The sequence below is a fragment of the Macrotis lagotis genome, chromosome X, assembly GCF_037893015.1.
Source record: "Macrotis lagotis isolate mMagLag1 chromosome X, bilby.v1.9.chrom.fasta, whole genome shotgun sequence".
NCBI lineage: Eukaryota > Metazoa > Chordata > Mammalia > Peramelemorphia > Peramelidae > Macrotis > Macrotis lagotis.
This window is the reverse complement of record NC_133666.1, coordinates 552,384,188-552,407,370: the sequence shown is the minus strand read 5'-3', so window position 1 is coordinate 552,407,370 and position 23,183 is coordinate 552,384,188. Positions and strand designations below refer to the sequence as shown.

The following is a 23,183-nucleotide window of genomic DNA, read 5'->3' as shown; positions in this document are numbered from 1 at the left end:
CCTTTTCCACTCCTTGGTGCAGAGTCAGAGTGTCTATGTAATAATCCCTCATTTGGAGACATATGTGTCACCAATTGAAGGATCAAGGTAGGCCAGGGGAGACTAACCAAGGTTTCTTTCACATTCAAGGAGCCTTCATTCTAAGGGTTATTGCAAAATGACCCTCATCGAGATGATGAATGAAAATGCTTTGTAGATAGTAAAGGATTGGATAAATGAAAGTTGTTCCTTCTTGGTATAAGGCAGTTAGTTCCTAAATTAATTTGCTCACAGAACAAAATGTAAAGTGTTAAAGATCCATTTGAAAACTTTTTAAATTAGCATTTATCCCCTAAAAGGTTTACGATTTTCTCATGTGTATTTTGTCAAATAAATTTGAAGAGGAAAGTCAAAGATAGAAACAGAGAGGAAAAAGAGACAGAGAAAGATCATGAAATTCTCAAGTTTTTCATTTTGTCATTTATGTTCTCATACTTTGAGAAGAGCATAAAGGAAAGTATTTTCCTTGAATAATTTCTCCATACACACATGCTCCCTACCCTTTCCCCTCCCCCCCAACAAAAACCTCTTCTTTGAAAATTATCTTTCAGTCTTCTCCAACTGGACTGGTTTTTGTCTCTTCAAAGCAGATCAGTTTAAATTGAAGGAGCATCCAAATGGCTGGGTTGCAAGGCTCAAAGCGTGCCTTAAGCTTAGTTCCTTTGTCCAGCCTGGTCCAATTCTTTCTCATAACCTTCCTTTTTGATCCATTTTCCCTTCTGCTTCTTCTGAGTTACAATTGCAGTGCTGAAGATTCCTCCAAAAAACTGCAGATAGCCTATCAAGGAGAGACAAAGGAGCATTTAGATGGGACTGTATGTAACATTGCACCTTCCCCCAAAGTCATTTTTTCCACTTACGTCTTTTGGATAAAAACAAGAAGCATAGATCTAGATAGATCCTTAGAGGCCAATTTGTCCAACCCTCTCATTTTATATATGAATGACATGATGCCCAGAGAGGTGACTTATCCAAGGTCAAAGAAGTAGAAAGTCAGAGAAGCAGGATTTAAACCCAGGTCTTTTCATTCCAAATCTAGTAGCCTTTCCATTATAACATGCAGCCCAAGTTTCATCTTTGATTAGAATCATTAATGAAGAAAGGAAAGTAAAATTTTAAGGACTTTAGAATCCAATTATACTTACAGAGGGTTCTATCTTAAAATTTGATGTCCAACAAAGTCTTCCCAAACTAATCAACTTTCATGAACCAGACCCATGTGAAAACTAGATACTACTAAGCCTTGGGTATTTTAGCTGGGAATTTCTTCTGGTATTGTTATCCTTTTAGAATTTAATCCAATCTCCTATAAGTTCCTTTTGTCTAGCACAACCAGTACAATGGCTTGTTCCTAGTAAGTACTTATGCAAGGTAACCCAAAGTCTTAATATGAGTTTCAAGTTTTTTTAAACAGTTTAAAACTGAGACTTTGGGGACATCCTGTGTGTATTCATTGAATTTACTTGACCATGTCTTTTATCTCATTGTGTAACATCTACTAGGAAGCCAGCAAACATTTGGTAATGATGACTGCTAAAGTCACTCTGAATGTGCATCACCATTCTGGTTCTTTAGTATATTAATATTGATTGATATTTATGAAATGTTCTTAAGTTTGCTAAGTTCTTTATACATATGTATGCTTTATCTCATTGGAGCCTCCTAACACCCCATTAAGAAAGGTAATGTGGAGGCCCTAGAGTCAGGAGGACCTGAGTTCAAATTCTGCCTCAGACACGTAATAATTACCCAGCTGTGTGACCTTGGGCCCCATTGCCTTGCAGTGGTTGTAGAGAGGGTGCCTAACTACATAGATGGAAGGGAATTTCCTTTGCTGATGAAATCCTCATCCCTGACAGGTCATTACAAAAGTATTTGTGACCATTTTACAAAAGGCCAAGTAGTTAAGTGACATGGCCAGCATCATATAATAAGTAAAGCATCCTAGGCAATATTTGAACTCAGACCTTCGTGATTCTATGTCTTATCTCTCTCTGTTATAACATTGCCTCTCATTAATATGAATAAATAAGAATTTCAAGATAAAAGATTAGGGGTCTTAACCTGCATTCTGTGAACTTGTTTTATTTAATAAAAGGTATCCTAGGGATGGCTAGATAGAGCACTGGCCCTGGAGTCAGGAGGACTTGAGTTCAAATCCAACTTCAGAGACTTGATAATTATCTAGCTGTGTGACCTTAGGCAAGTCACTTAACCCCAATTGCATTGCAAAATTTTTTTTAAAAGTTTCCTTTTTAGTGCCATTTTCCACCACTAAAGCTTGAATGTTTTGATTCAATTCACTTACTTTGGTAGGACACTTTCCTGGGATGTCCACATAGATGATGAGGTGGATGCAGTGTTTGAGAGGCTCCCAGTGAAAGTGTGGAAGAGAAGATGTATTAGTTGCCTTCTACCCTGAAGTTCTGCAGAGCTGTTGTGCTGACCTAATTATTGTATGCCTATGAAACCTGTACTGTCTACCAGCACCATGCCAGGAAACTAAATTGCTTCCATTTGAATTGTCCTAAGAAGAGTTTGAAGATCACCTGCAAGATAAGGTAACAGACACTGAGGTCCTTTTTCAAGCTGAACCACCAAGAATTCAAACTCTATTACAGAGAGTTCAACTCCAGCGTTCTAGGCACTTTGTTCAAATGCCAAACATACGTTTGCCTAAAAGACGATTTTATTTAGCTCATGCAAGGCAAGTGCTCACCCGGAAGCCAGAAGAAGCAATATAAGGATGCTCTCATGGTCTGTCTGAAGAACTTTGAAATAGATTTTCAGAAATGGGAGACAATGAGAAAGGACTAACTAGTATGGTATGCCCACATCAAAGAAGGTGCAGTGCTCTTTGAGGAAAGCAGAATTGCAATAATTCAAAAAATTTAGAACCATCTCCATTCCAAATGTTCATGTGGATTATTTGGGCTTGATCCATGGAAGATGGATTCCCAAACTAGTATAGGTCTGATCAGTCACAGTGTACCTTAACCCCAACATTGTGACATCATTTTGGTCCTCTTCCAGAACAAACGACAGCAATCAACCAACCAATCTTAAACTGCACTAAGACGTTTGGCATAGCTAATATTTTGATCATTCTATTTCAATAGAATTGATTTCTTTGCATTCTTATGTATTTTATTTTATTCTATATATTTTAAAACAGTATTCTAAGGAATCCATAACTTCACCTGACTGCCAAAGGGATTCATTTCAATCACAAATAAACACATAAATGCATACATTAAGACCCCCTAAGACTAGAAGTTTACTTAATCTCTCTGATTCTCTGACATGCTTAAACACGAGAATATCAAGAAAGGAATAGAAAGATAAAGTAAATATGGTAATTATTCTTTTTTTATCTTTAATCAATGAGGGGGCAAAAACAAATAAATAGAGAGTTAGTAAGTTGTTAGAGTCACTGTCAAAGAACAGTTAATCATAAATGAAGATAGAGTATCTGAGAACTCATGATGTCAGAGGATGAGACCAATGGGATTTGATTGACAAGAACTGGCTAAACAGGCAACTTTTCAGAAGGGACTATATTTAAGAAGTGACTACTTGATTTAGCCACTGGAGATCATACCTTTCCACAAGACAAGCAAGATAGTTCTCTGATTATTGTTGCTGATGACAGGGACGATGATGATAATGATGGTGGTGATGGTGATGATGATGATGATAATTTCCCATATTTTGCAGTAAGAATATTTCACACGCAATAATTCATTCACTGCCCTGTGAGGATAGATTTTCATAGAAAATAAAATATTCCAGGGTTCAGCATATATTATCTCCTAGCTGGTCAGAGTCTCTAGGCATGACCTCAGTACCATTACAAAGACAAAGTGTTCTGTTATTGGAGTGTGAGGGGAGAAATGGACATTAATTTATTTATCAATTGACATTTATTATTTATAACAGTATAAGATGTTTAAGGAAACTGTGTTTTTGCCAAACATCTAAAGTTTGATGTGGTTTCCAATAGAAGCAAGAACAAGAATGATGTCTTCTTAGGAGTCAGGGGAATTACTTTCCATGCACTAGAGGGGGGAAGAAAAGGCAGATGGAAGAAGATAGGAAATGACTTGATCTGCTCTGTAAAGAAAGAAACAGTGCTTTCTTTTTGTCTGCTTTTTAAAATTTAGAACCAGAGGACTTGGATTCAAATTATGGTTCTGCTATCTTCTACTTCTGTGAAACCGTGGACAAGTAACTTAACTTTTCTGGGATTCTATAAAATGAGAGGTTTAGATTATATGATTTCTAAACTTCTTTTCAAATCTAGGTCCTGAATTAGGAAGAGGATGGACTCTGGAATGAGTTAAGAAGGCCTCCTGAAGTTAATAGGGAAGCTAGGTGGTACAATGGCTAGATTGTTGGTTCTTAGAATTAGGAGGACCTGATTTCAAATGTGGCCTCAGATACATACTAGCTGTGTGACCCTGGGCAAGTCACTTCACCCTGTTTACCTCAATTCCTCATTTACAAATAAGTTAGAAATAGAAATAGTAAAGTACCCCAGTATTTCTGCCAAGAAAATCCCCAAAGAAGTCACAGATAGTTGGGCATGACTGAAAGATCCCTCTGGCAGTCTGGTGAAGACTATAAACCCCTTTTCAGAAAAAATATTTTAAATATTTAAAATAAAAGATATAGAATTATCAGGGAAAATAATTCTTTTAAAATAAAGATGTAATTTTCCCCCATTCAAGTTCATAGACCCAGCCACACTTGGACTATGCAGTATATAAGAAGTTGTTTCAGAATATAAACATGAATTTAGATTATTCAATACATACTTTTATTATTATAGACTTCAATTGCAAAATGTCAAGCAGAAACTACATCATGAATTTGAAGACCATCTGTCAATCATTTATATTTTTTGGTTGAAATAATAAGTAGTGTATGAAGCAAGATTTCCACAGCTCATGTAGTTCCAGGATATAATCACAAGATGATGAAATGTTTTCACTTGAGAATAATGAGGCATTAATGTGTTAATAATGTGCTATCGTGTTAATAGTTTAGAAAGTAGGATTGAATTAGAACAGCTCCCCATTGGTTAATAGAAGATGGTCAGACTCATAAAGACACTGTCATTTCCAAATAATTATAGTAGGAGGCTCAATTCAAGACGAATCTAGCTTTTAGTGGATATTCCCTACCCCCACTGCCAATCAGTCATGGCTAATGGAAGAACTATCCCCCTGAAGGAGACTCCACATTCAGCAGTTAAAAAGTCAATTGGAGAGAGTTCAAAAATATAATTGATGGAGCAGAGATAAAAACAGAGAGGGAGTCACTTGAAGTTGAAAGTACCTTCAAGGAATATTTATTTGGAATTGAACTTTAGAAAAGAGTGGACTCTAGAAGCCCAGATGAACAACCTATCCAGCAGATCACCTAACCCCAGTAGAGAAGTTTACAGGACTCCACAAGAAGACAAAGGACAGACATAAGTGGTGTAGTTGTGAGTTCCTTGTCTAATTCTGTTTCCTCTGTGTGTGCCTCACTTCCATTGTACTCTGTGCCTACTCTTCCCATAGATATGTGTTTTGAATGGAGAATATATCCTAGATTTATAAGGAGAATGTTTTGTAGCTGCTTTTATTTCTATGCTGTTTTCCCCAAGAATGCATTGTATCAACTGACAAATTGATAAGGAAAAGTATGCCAATAGGGGTTCATTTGCCATACAACAACCAAAGTGGTTATCCACAAGATTATCCATTTAAACCTTAATTCGGTCATCTTTCTGAGATTCCTGCAAACCTCCAAGTGTAATTTGAGAGAATAGACCAGAGCGGATATTACAATAAGTGTAATAATATTTAACATTAGTAGTAATGGGTATTGTACTTATTGAATAAAACAAACAAAATGGGTGAAGTATTTCTGTTCCTTTATCTTCTTACTGCCATCACACCAGTTTAGACTGTGACTGGAGATACCACAGCAACCTTCTGCTTAGTGTGTTTCTATGACTAGTTTCTTGCCCTCTTTAATATTTAATCTATTCTACACATTGAGGATAAATGTCTTCTTAAAATACTCCTTTTATCTTATCCCTCTAATGCTGAAGACCTTTTAGTGGTTCCTGATTGCCCACATCAATACAAAATGTAAACTCATCCATCAACTTCTTAAGGAAAGGGATATTTCACTGTTGAATTTGTATTCAAGAGTATACTGGAGCCAGCTCGGCCAGGCTCTTGAGAGACAATTATTAAATTTTCAGTATGAGCATTTACACCTCAGAAAAGGATGCTACAAATCAGGCCTTGATTTGTGTTTTGTTGACAAGTTTGAGCAACTCTCCTCCTTACGTCCAACTCACACACATCAGTCCTATTGATTGTCTAGACTTAAGAAATGATGAAGAAAATGGTAATAATGCAAACTAAATTTAAAATTGTATTGTGTATATCTGCCCCCCCTCCTTCAAGAAAGGTATTGTTGAACATTTATGAGTACTTCTCTGGTTGTGCTCCTAATGGTTAGTATAGTATCTGACATATAGTGGGCACTTAATAATTGTCGTTGTTGTACTGATAATAGCAATCTAAGTGCTACAGACAACTAGATTTGGGAAGGGCATAAATCTGTTGTAAAAGATACATAAATAGCCATAAAATTGTGAATTTAGCCTCTTAAAGCATTCAGAGTTTATCTACTCTGTTTTTCAGCCTTCTGATTGTTTTTTGTTGTTGTTGTTGAGTCATTTCAGTCCTGTCTGACTCATAATAATCCCATCTGGGTTTTTTTTTTTGGCAAAACTATAAGAGTGATTTACCATTTCCTTCTCCAGTTCATTTTACAGATGAGGAAACAGGGGCAAATAAGACTTGTTCAGGATCATATAGCTAGTTAGGATCTGAGTCCAGATTTGAACTTAGGGACATGTTCTTCCTTACTCTAGGACCCAGCACTCCATTCACTTGTACTACTTAAATGCCCTTTCACCTAATACAAGCTCTTTATTTTAAAGATGAGGAAACTGAGTCCCAGAGAAATTATGTATCTTATCCAAGGTCACACAAGTAGAAAGCAAAAGTATTGAAGCTCAAATTCATGCCTCTACTCAGATCATTACCCTTTTCATTTTTTCTACCTGTCCAAATCCCATCAACTCTTTTTAAAGCCTATCTCTTTCATAAAGCCTTTTCATACTGGCAAAGATAGCAGTGAACTCTCCTGCTTATTTTCTTATTCAATTTATTAAATTATGCAGTTTGTCAGAAATTATTGCTGACCTCTCTTTTTTAGAACTTCTTGTCTTAGGCTTCAAAATAAATAAAAAACTGCTTAGGGCTGGACTTTATCTTTTACTCTCCCCCTGCAAATAGAACCTTGAATATAGGAGATCTCAAAGACATTTGTGGATTGATTTATGTTACCTCATTAGGCAGTATGGAGAAAAAAAGAAAAATGTGAAGTCATTATTTACAAAAGGTTTACAATCTAGTTAGGAACATAAGGCATTGTATGCTGGAGATAGATAGATAGAGAGATAAATGGATGGATGGATGGATGGGTGATAGATAACAGATGGATAGATGGATTGATAGGTAGTAGGTAGGTAGATAGATAAATGAGTAAGTAGATGAATAAATGGAAGGATGGATAAATAGAAATGTTAGTGTATAGATGATGGATAATATAGACAGACAGATACATACATACACAAGTAAATAGATAGATAAGCAGATGGATAACTGGATGATAGATAAATGGATAGGTGAATAGATAGACAGAGATAGACAGATAGATGGAGAGAGAGATAATTAAATCATTTATTAAGTCCTTACTGTGCCAGGCACAGGGATCTCCTTGTCCCCCAAGCAGTGAATTCTGTCTCACTGCATACCCAAATATATTTGTTTTTAAAGGTTAATTTCAGGGTATGTAGGCTTATTTTGTTGGGTGTCAAGATTGCTAATTATGGCAATGGCTAAAAGGGATCTCTTAGGCTAACTTCATTTTACAGATGAACAAAGTGACTTAACATTCCTCTAATAAGAGGGTAGAAGGCTCCCCACCTATATGAAAAAAATCATAGATGGTATTCCATTCTTCTAGAAATTTAACAATCAAAGAAAAATATTTTGGATTGTTGTATTGGTTTTACAAGCATGCAAGTTCCTTGAGAATGCTTGTCTTGGGCTCTGAGCAGACCTTAAATTGTAAATGTCTAAGTAATGTTGAATAAATAAGAATAGTAGCCAGTATAATTTCTTTTCAGTTTCAACACTATTTCTAATCTTAAACTCTTGAACTTTAACATCATTTTCTATCCAATATTTTTAAATTAAGTTACATTGTAGAATTCTAGAGGCACAATGATCATTTCTCCCCTCTAGCTGTATATTAGTCAATGGTTATTTATTGTGATAGCACCTGCCTAGCTAGATGGACTGGTGAAATTTAATAGATCCTTGATTGCAGAGATCCAAGGTAATACTTTATCTTATGAATCTCTTCCTTGTTGTTTTCAAATTTACAACTCAGCTCAGATGTCTGATTTCATTAGGTGTTGTTCAGAATACTTCTATTTTTTTTTTGCTCAGCAGACCTGTCATATTAACCTTGTCACATGAGCTAAACAACCATATTACACAAGATAAATTTAATTACAAGTAACTGTTTCAGAACCATTTCTTCTTTTAAAAAAAGACAGATTAGACTTCAGTAACTTACTCTTATATCAAAAGTTTTGAGAAAAAGTATTATGTTTTCCTATCATTGTGAAGCAACAACATTGTAAAGAAAAAAACCTTGAGACATAAAAATTCTGATCAAAGCAGTGACCAACCATGATTCCAAAAAAAAAAAAAATAAGGAATCATGCTGATCAACTTTAACATAGAGCTGATAGATTCAGACCAAAGAATGAGAAATTTGTTTTCTTTTCATTTTTGTGTGTGTGTGTGTGTGTGTGTGTGTGTGTGTGTGTGTGTGTATGTGTGAGTGTGAATGTGGATGTGGGTGGGTGTGGATGTGGGGGGGCATGTTTGGCACAAGGTAGAATTAGCAATAGGGGAAGAAAAGAACCAAGAGAATTATCAAAGCATTTTTAAATGCCTAGATGAGATCAGAAAGAAAGCCAAAAGGAAACATAGACAATCAGTTTAGCTTTGAAAATTCGATGTTAAAATTATTAAATAATAGGGAAAAACCAAGCTATCTTCAAGAAAGATTTGTGATTTCATGAACATTTCTAAAATTCTTTTTCTCTCTTTTCTATTTTGTATATGAAAATGCTTATTTTAGTTGGTATTTGGTAAGTTCAGAATTTTAAAAAAGAATTTTTGGGGAGCCAAGATGGCATAGTAAAGGCAAGGACTCCCACAAGATCCCCCCCTCCCGGACCACTCTAAATAATGACTAAATTCTAGAGTGGCAGAACCCACAAAATGATTGAGTGAAACAATTTTCCAGCCTAAGACAACTTGGAAGATCCATGGGAAAGGTCTGTTGCACTGGGGTTAGAAAGGGCCTCAGCTCAGCCTGGGCTGCCTCAGAGCAAATCAGCTTCAGTCATCCAGGAACAAACCTCAGGGCACCAGGGTCTGTGGGGTCACCTGGGCCCATGGCAATGGTGAGGGTTTCCAGACTTCTCAGCCCAGGGATTGCCAAGGTCTTTGGAAGGCCAGCAGTAACTCTACCAAAGTGAGAGCCGAGCCCAATCTTGCAAAGGCCTCAGCACAGACCTGGCCCCAGGAGTTAAAATCAACTCATAAGTTGGGGAAATGAGCAAACAACAGAAGAAAAAAATTTAACCATAGACAATTACTTTGGTCCTTTCGAGGATCAAAATATACACTCAGAAGGTAACAAAATCAAAGCTTCTGCATCCAAAACCTCCAAGAAAAATATGAATTTGTCTCGGGCTTTGAAATAGCTCAAAAAAGATTTTGAAAATAAAGTAAAAGAGGTAGAGGAAAAATTGGGAAGAGAAATGAGAGTGATGAAGGAATATCATGAAAACCAAATCAGCACTTGGTAAAGAATATACAAAAAAATACTGAAGGAAATAATACCTTAAGAATAATTTGGGTCAAATGGGAAAAAAAACAGTTCAAAAAGTCAATGAAGAGAAGAATGCCTTAAAAAATAGAATTTACCAGATGGAAAAGGAGATAGAAAAGCTATTTGAAGAAAATATTTCCTTCAAAATGTAGCATAGAGCTAAGGGAAACTGACTTTGCGTGAAATCAAGAAACAATAAAACAAAGCCAAAAGAATGCAAAACTAGAAGAAAATGTGAAAAATGTCATTGGAAAAATAATTGACCAGATCCAGGAGAGATAATTTAAAAATTATTGTACTACCTGAAAGTCACAATCAAAAAAGACCCTAGATTTCATTTTTCAAAATATTTTCCAGGAAAACTGTCTTGATATCCTAGAAGCAGAGAGTAAAATAGAAATTGAAAGAATCCATCGATCACCTCCTGAAGGAGATTCCAAAATGAAAACTGCCAGGAATATTATATCAAAATTTCAGATCTCCAAAGTGAAAAAGAAAATATTACAAGTAGCCAGAAAGAAATAATTTAAATATTGTGGAACTACAGTCAGGATAACACAAGATGTTTGTGTTTGGAATAGGATATTCCAGAAGGCAAAAGAACTTGGATTACAACCAAGACTCAACTACACAGCAAAACTGAATATACTCTTTCAGGGGGAAAAGATGCACATTTGATGAAATATGGGATTTTAAACTTTCCTGATGAAATGACCAGAGATGAGCAGAAACTTTGATCTTCAAGTAGAGGACTCAGGGGAAGCATAGAGAGGGTAGACGAGAAGGGTAATTTATGAGGGACTTATTAATGTTGAACTGCATTGATGTGGTATTCCTGCATGGGAAGATGATACTGATAACTCATATGAACCCTCTCTTTTGTTAAAGCAATTAGAAGGAGCAAGGCACAGGAGGGAGTTGAATTTGAAGGAATAAGATATTAAAAAGATGGAGTTAATGGGGGGAAGAAATGCAGTGGGAGAAAGGGAAAGGAGAGGTGGAATGGGATCTATTATTTCACATAAAAGAGGCAAGAAAAAGTTTTTGCAATGGAGCAGAAGAATGGAAAGGTAAGGGGGAGGAAAACAGGAGAGAAAAGGAATGGAAGAAAGGGGGAGGGGAGGTCCAGTTGATAGAAAAAAGGGAAGTTTGTGGGAGAGGGTAGTCAGAGACAACATACTTCTGATGAGGGACAGGGCAAAAGGAAAGAGAAAATAGAATAAATGGGGATGGGGGTAATAGGACTGAGAGGAATACAGCTAGCAATACCAACTGTGGGGAAAAAATGCTAATGCAATTTCTCTGATGGATTTATGATAAAGAATGCTATCCATCCCAAAGATAGAACTGATGATGTCTGAATACAGCCTGAAGCATATAGTTTTTTTTTCACTTTATTTTTCTTGTAGTTCTTTTTCTTTGTGTGTGGGGTGTTTATGTTTACTTTTATCACATGACATTGTAATAATGTTTTTCATGGCTATACATTTTTAACCTACACCATTTTAAACCTACTTTCATAATGTGGGGAGTAGGATGGAAGGGAGGGAGAGAATTTGGAATTCAAGCTTTTGGAAGTAAATATTGAAACTTGCTTTTGCTTGTAGCTGGGGGGCAGGGGGGTATTTATAAAATAAAATAAATAAAAAATAAATTTTAACAAACAAGATACTGATTGTTTTTTCCTATCTAGAGCAGTCAATGTAAGGTAATCTTCCCTTCCCTTCCCTTAATGCACCTATTCCTCAAATCCCTCTGGGGGCTGGAAGATCCAAGCCAGAGCAGACACTATTGGGGAGTTCTTCCCTTTCAATCTTGCTGCTAATATTCCTTTCCCCTTTCTCCTCTCTGACTGAATGCTGACCATTGTTTCATTCCCACCTTCCTCTACCCCTCAGATTTGCTTCTCCTTCCCAAATATTGGTGACATGGTTTCTAACCCACTTCACCACTTTGAGGAAGCCAAGAGGACCCCATGGTCCATGTCACCACTGAAGGAGTCACAAACTACAACCCTTTTAGTAAAATGGAAACCACCAAACTTTACCATATGGCCTGATAAGCAATTATACCTTCAGGACTCCTAGGCATTTCTGCCATTTTACTGTTCCCTAAGGATCACTGAGACTTGCCATCTGCCTTGTTAAACTCTAATCTTTTTCTACCTTTCAGCTAGATCTTCCTATATATTGTCTATATGACCCTCTTGAAAGAAGACATTATTTGACTAGCACTTAGCAAAGGGTTTTAAACATAGTTGGTGTTTCACAAATGCTTTTTTAAAAAATTCATTTATATATTCAATCAGTTGCTTTTCACAGACAGGTCCTAATGCCTGAAATATACTTTTTCCTCATCTCCATCCCTTAGAATTCCTTTTTTTCCAACAAGGTTCAACTCAAAACCATGTCCAACATGATCTTTTTTCTTATCTCCTAGCTATGAGGGCATTTTCTATGCAAATTATCTTGAATTTACTTTATTGACTTGTAAATATATATTATATATATATATATTTGTGTACATATACACTTATATAGGTATGTATGTATGCATGTATTTATATATATGTATATATACCTTTACCTATAGCTATACCTATACATATATACCCATACTTATACTCATATCCATACCTACACATACACACACACACACACACACACATACACATACACACACACACACACACACACACACACACATATATATATATATATATATATATATATGTATATAGTCTCCCCCATAAAATATAAGCTTCTTAAGGACAAAGTCTGCATTTTTGGTTTTGTATTGCCAGAAATTTGCACAGAACTTAATACATAGTGAGTTGGTGAGATGTTAATAAATACTATTTGACTGATTAATTGATTAATTAAATCAATAGGAACTATGGGATGCTAATTTTCCCCCAAAAAACTTTGATATTTTTGTATATTAGTCAGTAATGTGCTTGTGAGTTTTTAAAAACTGGGTTTCTAGGGTAAGGGGAGGGAGAAGTATAGCAAGTTGACGTACTTTTCAATTTAATCCAAATTATTAACATTTTCTCCATTATTTTCTTCTAGATTATCAAAAAAATCAATCCTGGATTTATAGCATTTGCAGATTTCTGAGGAATAAATGCTCACACTGAAATTTTATTTTTAAATATTTTATTCTTCCCAATTTAATGTAAAAAACAATTTTTAACATTTGTTTTAATTTTTTTTAATTCCAAAGTCTCTTCCTCCCTTCCCTGTTCCTTCCTTAAGACAAGGAAGCAATTTGATATAGGTTATACATCATACTAAAAATATAACCATCAGTTTTTACCTGGCTTTAACTTATTCCTGAATCCTTAATAAATGTTAACTGATATTAAACTCTCATATTTTTTGCTTGTGGCACTAGTTGATCATTTTTCTTTGTCTCCACGTTTAAAACATTCTCTCTTTTTTTACAATTAAAATTTTATTTCTTCCACTAAAAAAGGCAACCTAGAATCTAGATCTTAGTCCTGACTTTACTGGTAATCAGTTATGTGACTTTGAGGAAATCAAATAGCTTCTTCAAGATTTAGGTTCCTCATCTGTAAAATGAAAGGAACAAATGTGATGATTTCCAATGTCCTTTTGGATTCAAAAATTCTGTGAAAGTAACATCTTCCTTCTTGTCAAGACTATTTTGTGCATGTCAACAGAGGGGAAGAATATGACTCTGGTATAACTATTTCTTTCAAACTGGGTCATGCACTGTGAACCAAAGTCCATAAGCATCTTGTCTCTCATTCTCCATAATACCCTCCATCCTTCAGGGATAGGCACTGAGCTATCCACAGAAAAGGGATTAGGGTTGTTTTTCCTGCATCCAGAGGGTTCTAAGACCTAGGACCAATGAAGGGTTGTTTTTCCTGCATCTAAAGGGTTCTAGACCCAGGACCAATGATTTAGATGTTATACAGGACAAATTCAGGCTCAATGCTAGAGAACAGAGGATGGAATCATTATTTTAGAGCCTCAAGTGACCTCAGTCTATCAATCTGTCCTTCATTTTACCAACAAAGAACCTGGACAATTTGTTCACAATGAACACCTTTCCAAAAGCAGAATGAACTGCCTTTAGAAGATGAGAGAGCCAACTCCATCACCATTTGTTGATTTTGTTGTAAGGTATCACTTGAATGGGACAATTGCTTATGACTCTGAATGTCTATTGTTCTGAGTAGGGAGTAGTAAAGGAGATCTTTCCAGAGGTTTTTTTACCTCTAACCATTGGAAATCGTATTGTAATGTTATATTTGATCTTAAGTTCTCTCAGAGTGTATTGGGAAGAGGGCAAAGAGAAAGGAGAGGGAGGAGAAATAGATACAGAGAAAGAAGAGAGATACAGAAAACTAGAGAGAGGAAGAAAAATAAATGAGGAAGAGAGAGGGGAGAGAGAGTGCGAGAGGAAGAAGGAAAAGAAAGAATGAAGAGAGATATAGAGAAGGGAGAGAGAAATACATAAGAAAGAGAGCCAGAGGGGAAAGAGAAACAGAAGTGGGGAAGAGAAATAGAAGGGGGGAAAAGAGAAAAAGGAGACAGAAAGAAAAGGAAGAGAAAGAGAAAGGAGAGAGAGAGAGAGAGAGAGAGAGAGAGAGAGAGAGAGAGAGAGAGAGAGAGAGAGAGAGAGAGAGAGAAGGAAAGGTCAGGAAGAAAAGGAAAACAGAAGGAAGACAGTACATTAGAGTTTTAATTTATACCTGCTCCAAGCTGGCCTGGATGATTTCTAAATTCCCTTACAGCTCTAACAATCTATGAAGTTTGAAGTTAGAGTCTTAATTTATTAAGAAAGTTCTTCAAAGGTCAGCTTCTCCAATACAAATCTCATTTTCAAGTTTAACAGTTAACACCTCCTCCAATTAAATACTACCTTTGTTGACAACTCCCATTCCCCTTATTTATTTTTTACTTAGTAAGAGACCTAGTCTTAAGGGAGCCTGGTGTAGGGGAGATTTATAAAAAGGCAGTTCTACTTAATGCTTAGAATGGAGTTGAAATGGACAAAATAAAAGAAAACTGGACAGGTTTCCAGCTTATTTCAAATCAAAACTGCACAAAATTCATTTTTCTGGTCAAATGGAATTCTTAGCACATCTGATGTATCCATATTCACATGAAATTATTATTCAATCATTTTCAGTCCTATCTCACTCTCTGTAACCTCATTTGGGGTTTTCTTGGCAAAGATACTGGACTAGTTTGCCATTTCTTTCTCTAGTTCATTTTATAGATGAGGACATTGAGGCATTTAAGGTTAAATGACTTGCTCAGGGTCACACAGTAAGAGCATGAGATTTTAACTCAGGAAGATGTCTTTTTGACTCCAGACCATTCACTCTATTCATTGTGTTACCCAGCTGTTCATTCAAAGAGAAACACAAAAACAAATTTCAAAATTAAGTACAAAAAAAAATTCTTTTAGTCACCTACCCTTTTAAGTGGTTCATATCTCTGTTTCCCTGGATTCATTGAGCATGTATTAATATAAATAGTATCCAATTAATGAATGACTGATGTAGCAAAAGTTACAGTAATTTGTAATTCAGTAGATAGAACTCTGGAGCACATTTTTCTACAAAAATAGTGTTCTGGATGATATTTGAGTCCCTGATCAATGCACAAAGACCTACTTAATCCACATTGTAGTTGAAATGTGGTACCTATGGTACCATAGAACATAACCTTATTTGGAATACTGGTTTTATAGAAAAACTCATTTTAAATTTTAGCTTGGGACACCAGAAATATGTATCTCCATACTCTTTTTTTTTTTATAAGAATGAAAGTGGGGAAAGGAAATAGGTCCTGGGCATCACTTATATCAGCCCAGGGTAGGTCGGAGTAGGAATCCCAGGTTTTCCCAGAATCAGAAAGGAAAGAACAGGATTCCAGGGTGTTCCCCATAGGATCAGGAAGAGAAAGTTCTGGACGTCTCAAAGGTGATAAACACCTAGATAAACAAAGCAGAGTCAGAATCTGGAAATTTTTGTGCTGGGGAAAAAGAGTGGAAAGAGAAGAAGGAAGTGGTGGGGGGCAATCAACAGGGGAACTGACAGCTTTTGGGGATGAAAGGAAGAATGCCCTACAACTTAAAGCTGCTAAAATACTGAAGAACTGTTCTTTTGGGAGTGGGAAATTAAGGATCCCAACTGAAAAAAGAGAATTATCCCAGGATGGTGCTATTGGCACCTCGAAATTTGGGGAAAGCTCAAGTCACTGTATCCTACTTAAAGCTATTTTTATTTATAAGGAAATTTCATAAATTAGACCTTTATAAGTTGGAAACTGCTTGTACTTCTTTGGGTAATTGACTATTTGTAGAGTAAATGTCCTAAGGTTTGCCATTAATCATCACTTTCTTTTTTAGGTAGTGCTCTTATGTCTGCTACATTTCTAAAAGAAAATTTGAGATCCTCAGATTTACTTGGTAAGTAATTATTGAGCATCCATAGTATGCATATCACTTGACCTAGGGTTACTGAAACTCTGAAGTAAAAATAAAATTTGTAAGGAAGCAGATTTAGAAATTGAGAACAAATGACAAAATTTGGCGTTATCTCATTTAGAATTGAAAAATGAGTAGTGGTGTGAAGTTATTTAATCTTGGAGCTGTCAAGGGGCATTTCATGTTTAATGGTGAATCTGTCATTTTTGACCACTGCCCGTGCTTCTGACTGTGGAAAAATACTCTTTTACAATATTACTTTTATGAATGTTATGAAAGTTTTATGAGCATAATAAAATTCAATGAAAACAGCTGTGTAACCTAATAGACTGCTCCACATAAAAGCATGTATTTGTGTTAGATTGCCACACAAAAATGAGAACCGCAAAGCAATTAGACACACCAACTAACTACCTAATTTGTAATACTTTAGGCCTATTCAAAAGAGTAACAAACAGAGTCCATCTTCAAGGTTTTATTTGGAAAGATGGCAGCTGGTGCAACATTTAACAGTAGCTTTTCTGGCTTCCTGAGGGACCTCTGCTGTGCATCAAAGCCATCTTTCTCCCAGTGGATTGTTTATATTCTTAATACAAGTGTCTTTACCCTTGTTAAAAGCAAATCGAGGCAGGAGGGCAGATTTTGATTATTTTTGAGAATTATCGCTGATTGGGACAGCTAGGTGGCGCAGTGGATAGAGCACCAGCCCTGGAGTCAGGAGTACCTGAGTTCAAATCCAGCTTCAAACACTTAATAATTACCTAGCTGTGTGGCCTTGGGCAAGCCATTTAACCCCATTGTCTTGCACCCCCCCCCAAAACCCTATGAAAAAAAAACAACCTATAAAGAGGAATTATCTCTGATTCTTTTCTGAAGCAGAACATAATGTGATTGTCTTTTCAGCTTAAATAAAGCAGTGTCTTCAGAAAGACTGTAAGATGCAAGGTGCAGAGGACTTCGGGAGTCAGAGGACCTGTTGGCCTACATCTCACCTCTCTTTCTAAATCCCTGTGGGAGACTGAGTTACTTCATCTGCCTGGATCACAGTTTCCTCAGTTGTAAAATGAACTTTGAACAGTCCTAGTTTATGTTCCATTCTCTTGAGAGAACCCAATTCTTTAAAAATTGAATTTTATAGTCAATGGGCTCTAGAGTTATTTTGTTCAATCATTTTTTTCAGTTGTGTTAAACTCCTTGTAATCACATTATGGGTTTTCTTGACAGAGATACTAGAGTAGTTTGCTATTTCCTTCTTCAGTTCATTTTACAGATAAGGAAAGTGAGGTGGAATTAAATGACTTGCCTAAGGTCACACAGCTAAGCTATTAAGTATCTGAGACCAAATTGGAACTCAGGAAGATGAGTCTTCCTAATTCCTAACTTCTTACCTCCCAGCACTCTATCCACTTAGCTTCCCCAGAGTTAATTTCCTCTCCTTGATAATTGTTTTCTTAAGCATGATATCTTGGAAAGTATTTTTCACTTCCCCTCAAATTATATTATATTATATTATATATATATGTTTTATTCATACACACACATTTATATATATATATATATATATTGTACATGTCTACTCTGGTAGAATATAAGTTCCTAGAGGTTACAAAAGATGGAGTTTTTTGGTCCTTTGTATTTGTAGTGCTGAGTACAGTATCTAGGATACAGTATATACTTAATAAATACCTGTTGATTTATATGATCAAGTTCCCCTTAGTTTGGGTCTGTTTTTAAAGTGTCTGGCTTATTTCTACATGAGTAGATAAGGTGTTTTTCTAAATATATAGGATCATAAAATTTATAGATTAAATGGACCTAATAGTTCATCTAATCTAATTCCCTCATTTTACCAATGAGAAACTTAGTTCTTCAAGGGAAATGATTTGTATAAGGTCACAAAATAGTAAATAAAGAGACAAAGATCTTAACTTAGGTAATCTGACTCCAAGTCTAGTTTAGTTTACATTCCACCATGTCATCTTTGTCTTTCGTAAGTGTATGGACCCTTTTTTCTGAACAAGCTCAATTTTTCTTTATCCTTTTATATACTATGATTCATAGATTACTGATACAACTGTGCTATGTTATAGCAGCATGAGGAATGGTCTCTGCATTCAATTGCTTTTTTAATATTTAAAGTTCAAGTCTTACAATGGATTTTATTCCAATTTGGCAGATGTTTCCAAGGCAACTCAAAAGTGGATTGATTGATGAATAAGTTTTCCCCAGTATCATTCTTATGAAATTAACAGCTGGTTCCTATTAAATTGAAGTAAATTTACGATACAATACAAATAGACAGCAGGAGGAGGGGTGTGGTGACTACAGAATGCAGTAATTCCCAAGTCCATAAGGGATGGGAATGAGATAGAGAGTCAGAGAGAGACAGAGAGAGAACCAGTTGGATAGATGGAGAGGGATGGATATAAACAGAAAGATGTGTGGCTAGAAATAGATAAAGGCAGATAGATGGATAAACATATAGATGATATTATGTAGATAGATTTAGATAAATAGAAATAGATGAAGGGATAGATAGAAATAGATAATGCAGATAGATGAATAGATAGACAGTCAATAGGTAGAGAGAGATGTAGATAAACAGAAACAAATGAAGGAATAGATAGCAAGATAGAAGGATTACATTATAATCAAGTAGTGATAGCTAGTAAAACTATGGGATATCATTTATCATATTCTATCCTTGTTCTGGGGAAATTGTAGTGATCAAATTACTTTTTTAGTTACTAAAATTAGAAAACACTCGATTTTCAGGTACTAGCAGTAGTTGCAGATATAAAACCTTCAACGGAGGTTAGAATGATATCTAGGTGATATAAAATGATTGCGTATATCATTTTTTTAATACAAAAAGAAATGAGCTTGAGCTAAATTTACCATTCGTGAGGACTTCGGGAAGAATGACTAAAGCTCATATCAAAGTAACTTTACAGAATCTATCAGAAGTCACAAAAACAAGAATTGACATTTATCCAAAATGTTAATGTTTGCAGAGTGTTTTTCCACATTTCATCTCATTGCATGCTCACAATGACTCTGTAAGGTAAACACTGCAGGTATGCTTATCCTCATTTTACAGATCAGGAAATCAAAGATCCAAGAGGCTCAAAGTGACTGGTCAGTTCATGGTCCCCATGCTAATATGTTGAGTTACCTTGGCAATATCTGCCTCTGGAAAAAAAAAATCAGCCAATCAACAAGTATTTATTCAGTGTCTACAATATGTGAAGCAAAAGAGGCTATATGCCAGCATTGGCCTTAGAGCCAGGAAGAAGTGGATTCAAGCTCTATCTTTGGCCCTTGTGTGGCTGTCTGACCTGGTCAGGTTTTTTAACCTCTCCAAAAAAGTTAGGCAACCTTTTGAAGTCTCTAAGTTGCAGAGTAGGTGCTGACCTGGATTGGTAGAGGGTATCCTCTCATCTAGTAATTTATTTCTGCAGTGAAATGACAGGTTTCTGTGCTTGTTCTCTTGACATCAATATCATAACTCTGAAGGTTGCCTTCAGGTCCTAATTGTTCCACTACTGGAGATGTCAGGACTTTTTCTTTCCCCTAATAACACCCAATAGCATTAGACATTAACTTTCAGAGACAGGATAGTTCAACTTCTGAAGATGACAGGGGGTAGGGATTGCTTCATCTACCAGGCACTGTGGTAGATGATCCCTGCTCACAAAAATCTTATATTCTAATGGGGAAGTAAGTCTATATAAATGTATACAGAATAAATCTAAAGACTCCTCAGTAGTTAAATGCAAAGCAGTTTAAGAGGGAGAATACTACTCCTTGGAAGTAGGTGAAGGCTTCATATAGAAAGTGTGTTTATGCTGCCTTCTGAAGGAAAGAAGGGATTTTCCGAGGCCAAGGTGAGAAGGGAGCATATTCCAGACTTGAAAGCAGGGCAAAAGCTGAGAGTTGGAGTCTTTTATATGAGAGAAGGACTCGTATACAATGAGACTAGAAAGATAGATTGGGGACAAGTTATGAAGAGCTTTAAAGACTAAACCTGAGGGGCAGCTAGGTGGTGCAGTGACTCAAGCACTGGCTCTAGAGTCAGGAGGAACTGTGTTCAAATATATTCTCAGACACTTAATAATTACCTAGCTGTGTGACCTTGGGCAAGTCACTTAGCCACATTGACTTGCAAAAAAACCCTAAAAAACAAGTCTAAACCTGAGAGTTTGGGTTTCCTTTTGAATGGAATACAGAACCACTAGAGGGTATTGAGGGTTGAGTGGAAGGGGTGACATGATCATATCTGTGCTTAAGGAAAATCATTTTGACTGTAGTGTATAGGATTGACTAGACTGGGAAAGAACAAGCTGCAGGGAAATTTGAGCTTTAATCAAAACAAGTGAATGTAGAGGCCAATTCTCATGCTGCTATGCCACAGCATAATCAGAAGCAGGATTTGAATGCAGGTTCTTCTAATTCTAGCACTTGAAGCACTACACAACCCTATACAACTCAGTTGCCATGACAAGTGGATATTCATTTGACACTATAGTACTAGGTCTGGTTGCTAAAGAAGAAGCAGAGGTCACAGTGTATCTCCCTTATCCAGACTTTGAGACAGTATAGACAGTATACAGACGATCATTTCTATAAGGATGTGAAGGTTGACATCAAGCAGCAAACATTTATTAAATGTCTCCTGGGTGTTAGGCACTGTGATGAGTGCTAGAGACATAACAGAGGCTAACCTCGTGCTAGAGACATAACGGAGGCTAACCTCATGCTGGAGACACAACAGAGGCTAACCTCAGGGTAGCCCAAGGAGCCCAGGAACCTTCAGAGATAGCTGCCACGGTTCTTCTCATGTACATGTAAATGTACTCTCCTTAGTACAAAAGTCAGGGTAGCAGTGGGGCAGTGTTATAATGTTCCTCTTTGCAAAGCAGGGAACCCCATCATACAAAAAATGAACAGGCAAAAATTGGTTTAATGGGGAGAAAGGGACTAAACATCTAGAGAGCAACTACAAACTTATTGGATCCTCATAACAATCCTGTGAGGTAAATGGTGTTATTATTCCCATTTTACAGTAGACAAAACTGAGGCAGACAGTGGTTACCCAGGATCGCAAAACCAGTAAGCACCTAAAGCAGTATTTGAATTCAACTCTTTCTGACTCCAGGTCTGGTACTTTTTCTACTGTACCATATAGTTGATCCAATATATTCTTTTTTTTTTTAGGTTTTTGCAAGGCAGATGGGTTTAAGTGGCTTGCCCATGGCCACACAGCTAGGTAATTATTAAGTGTCTGAGACCAGATTTGAACCCAGGTACTCCTGACTCCAGGGCCAATGCTCTATCCACTATACCACCTAGCCGCCCTCGACCCAATATATTCTTGATGATTTCACAAGAAGATATTTTTCACAATCTTTTATCTTCTCTCGTAAAATCAAATAAAACAGAAGGTAATTTTTAGAGATACAATATTCTAGCTTCTAGAGTGATAGCTATAGCTATAAATTCTTATTAATAACCACTTTTTTTTTTGCGGGACCTATGTTTTCCTCAATGTAGGGGAAAGGTTTCCTTTGCCACTGTTTATTGGAACCCACTCAGTTTTAAGACACTGAGAGGTTAAGGGATTTATCTTGGTTCTACAACCTGGAGATCTGAATCTGGATTATTTTTTACCACAAGGCTAGCTCTCAATCACCATAGTGTTTTCCACTATGCCCCACTTTAAATTTGTGAAATACTTTACATACATTTGAGCCTCTTCTCAACCTGTGAGGTAGGTATTGCAGGTAATAACATGCCTATTTTACATATGGCAAAATTCCCAAATACATTAAGTTGTTGACCCATAACTAGGCAAGATTTGAACTCAGGTCTTCCTGATTATGCTTGGCAGATAGTGGTACAATGGATAGAACACAGGGCTTGGACTCAAGAAGACTCATCTTCTTGAGTTCAAATCTGACAGACTCTTAATAGCTTTGAGACCCTAGGCTAGTCATTTAACCCTATTTTATTTCAGTTTCTTCATCTGTAAAATGAACTGGAGAAAGAAATGGCAAAACACTCTAATATCTCTGCCAAGAATGCCCAAAAGGAGTCACAGAGTCTGAAATGATGGAATAACAAAAAGCTTCCTTTTTTTGCAAGGAAATGGGGTTAAGTAACTTGCCCAAGGCCACATAGCTAGGTAATTATTAAGTGTCTGAGGTTGGATTTGAACTCAGGTACTCCTGACTCCAGGGCTGGTGTCCTATCCACTATGCCACCTAGCCACCCCAACAAAAAGCTTACTAATCATAATTCCACTTCTTGAAAACTCTATACAATACTGTCTCTCAAGTGATTCTTTAGGCTATATTCTCCCCAACTGACAACTATTTTTCCAACAGATCAAAGGAAAATTTTTCTTAGTTTTTGCTAAACTTTTATCAACGAAACTTCTGTGCCATTCCCAATAACATCTGATTTCTTCTTAGTTCTGGTTACTTTGATAGGCACTTTGCAATGATCAGTTGACAAAGCCATCATTTCAGCCCCACAACTATGTGCCAGCCACTGACCTGGGTGCTGAAGATATGAAAACAAAAGTGACCCAACCTCTGTCCTCAAGGACATTACATTCTATC

At 36.4% G+C, this 23,183-nt stretch overlaps 1 protein-coding gene across 1 annotated transcript in view; it reads left to right on the top strand.

Moving 5' to 3' along the window:
* NIPAL2 (NIPA like domain containing 2) overlaps positions 1–23,183 on the top strand; it is a 135,629-nt gene that overhangs the window by 69,232 nt on the left and 43,214 nt on the right. The window contains exon 4 of the mRNA XM_074200498.1: positions 16,483–16,542. Coding sequence (XP_074056599.1) covers positions 16,483–16,542 — 60 coding nt within the window. The remainder of the gene's footprint in view (positions 1–16,482; positions 16,543–23,183) is intronic.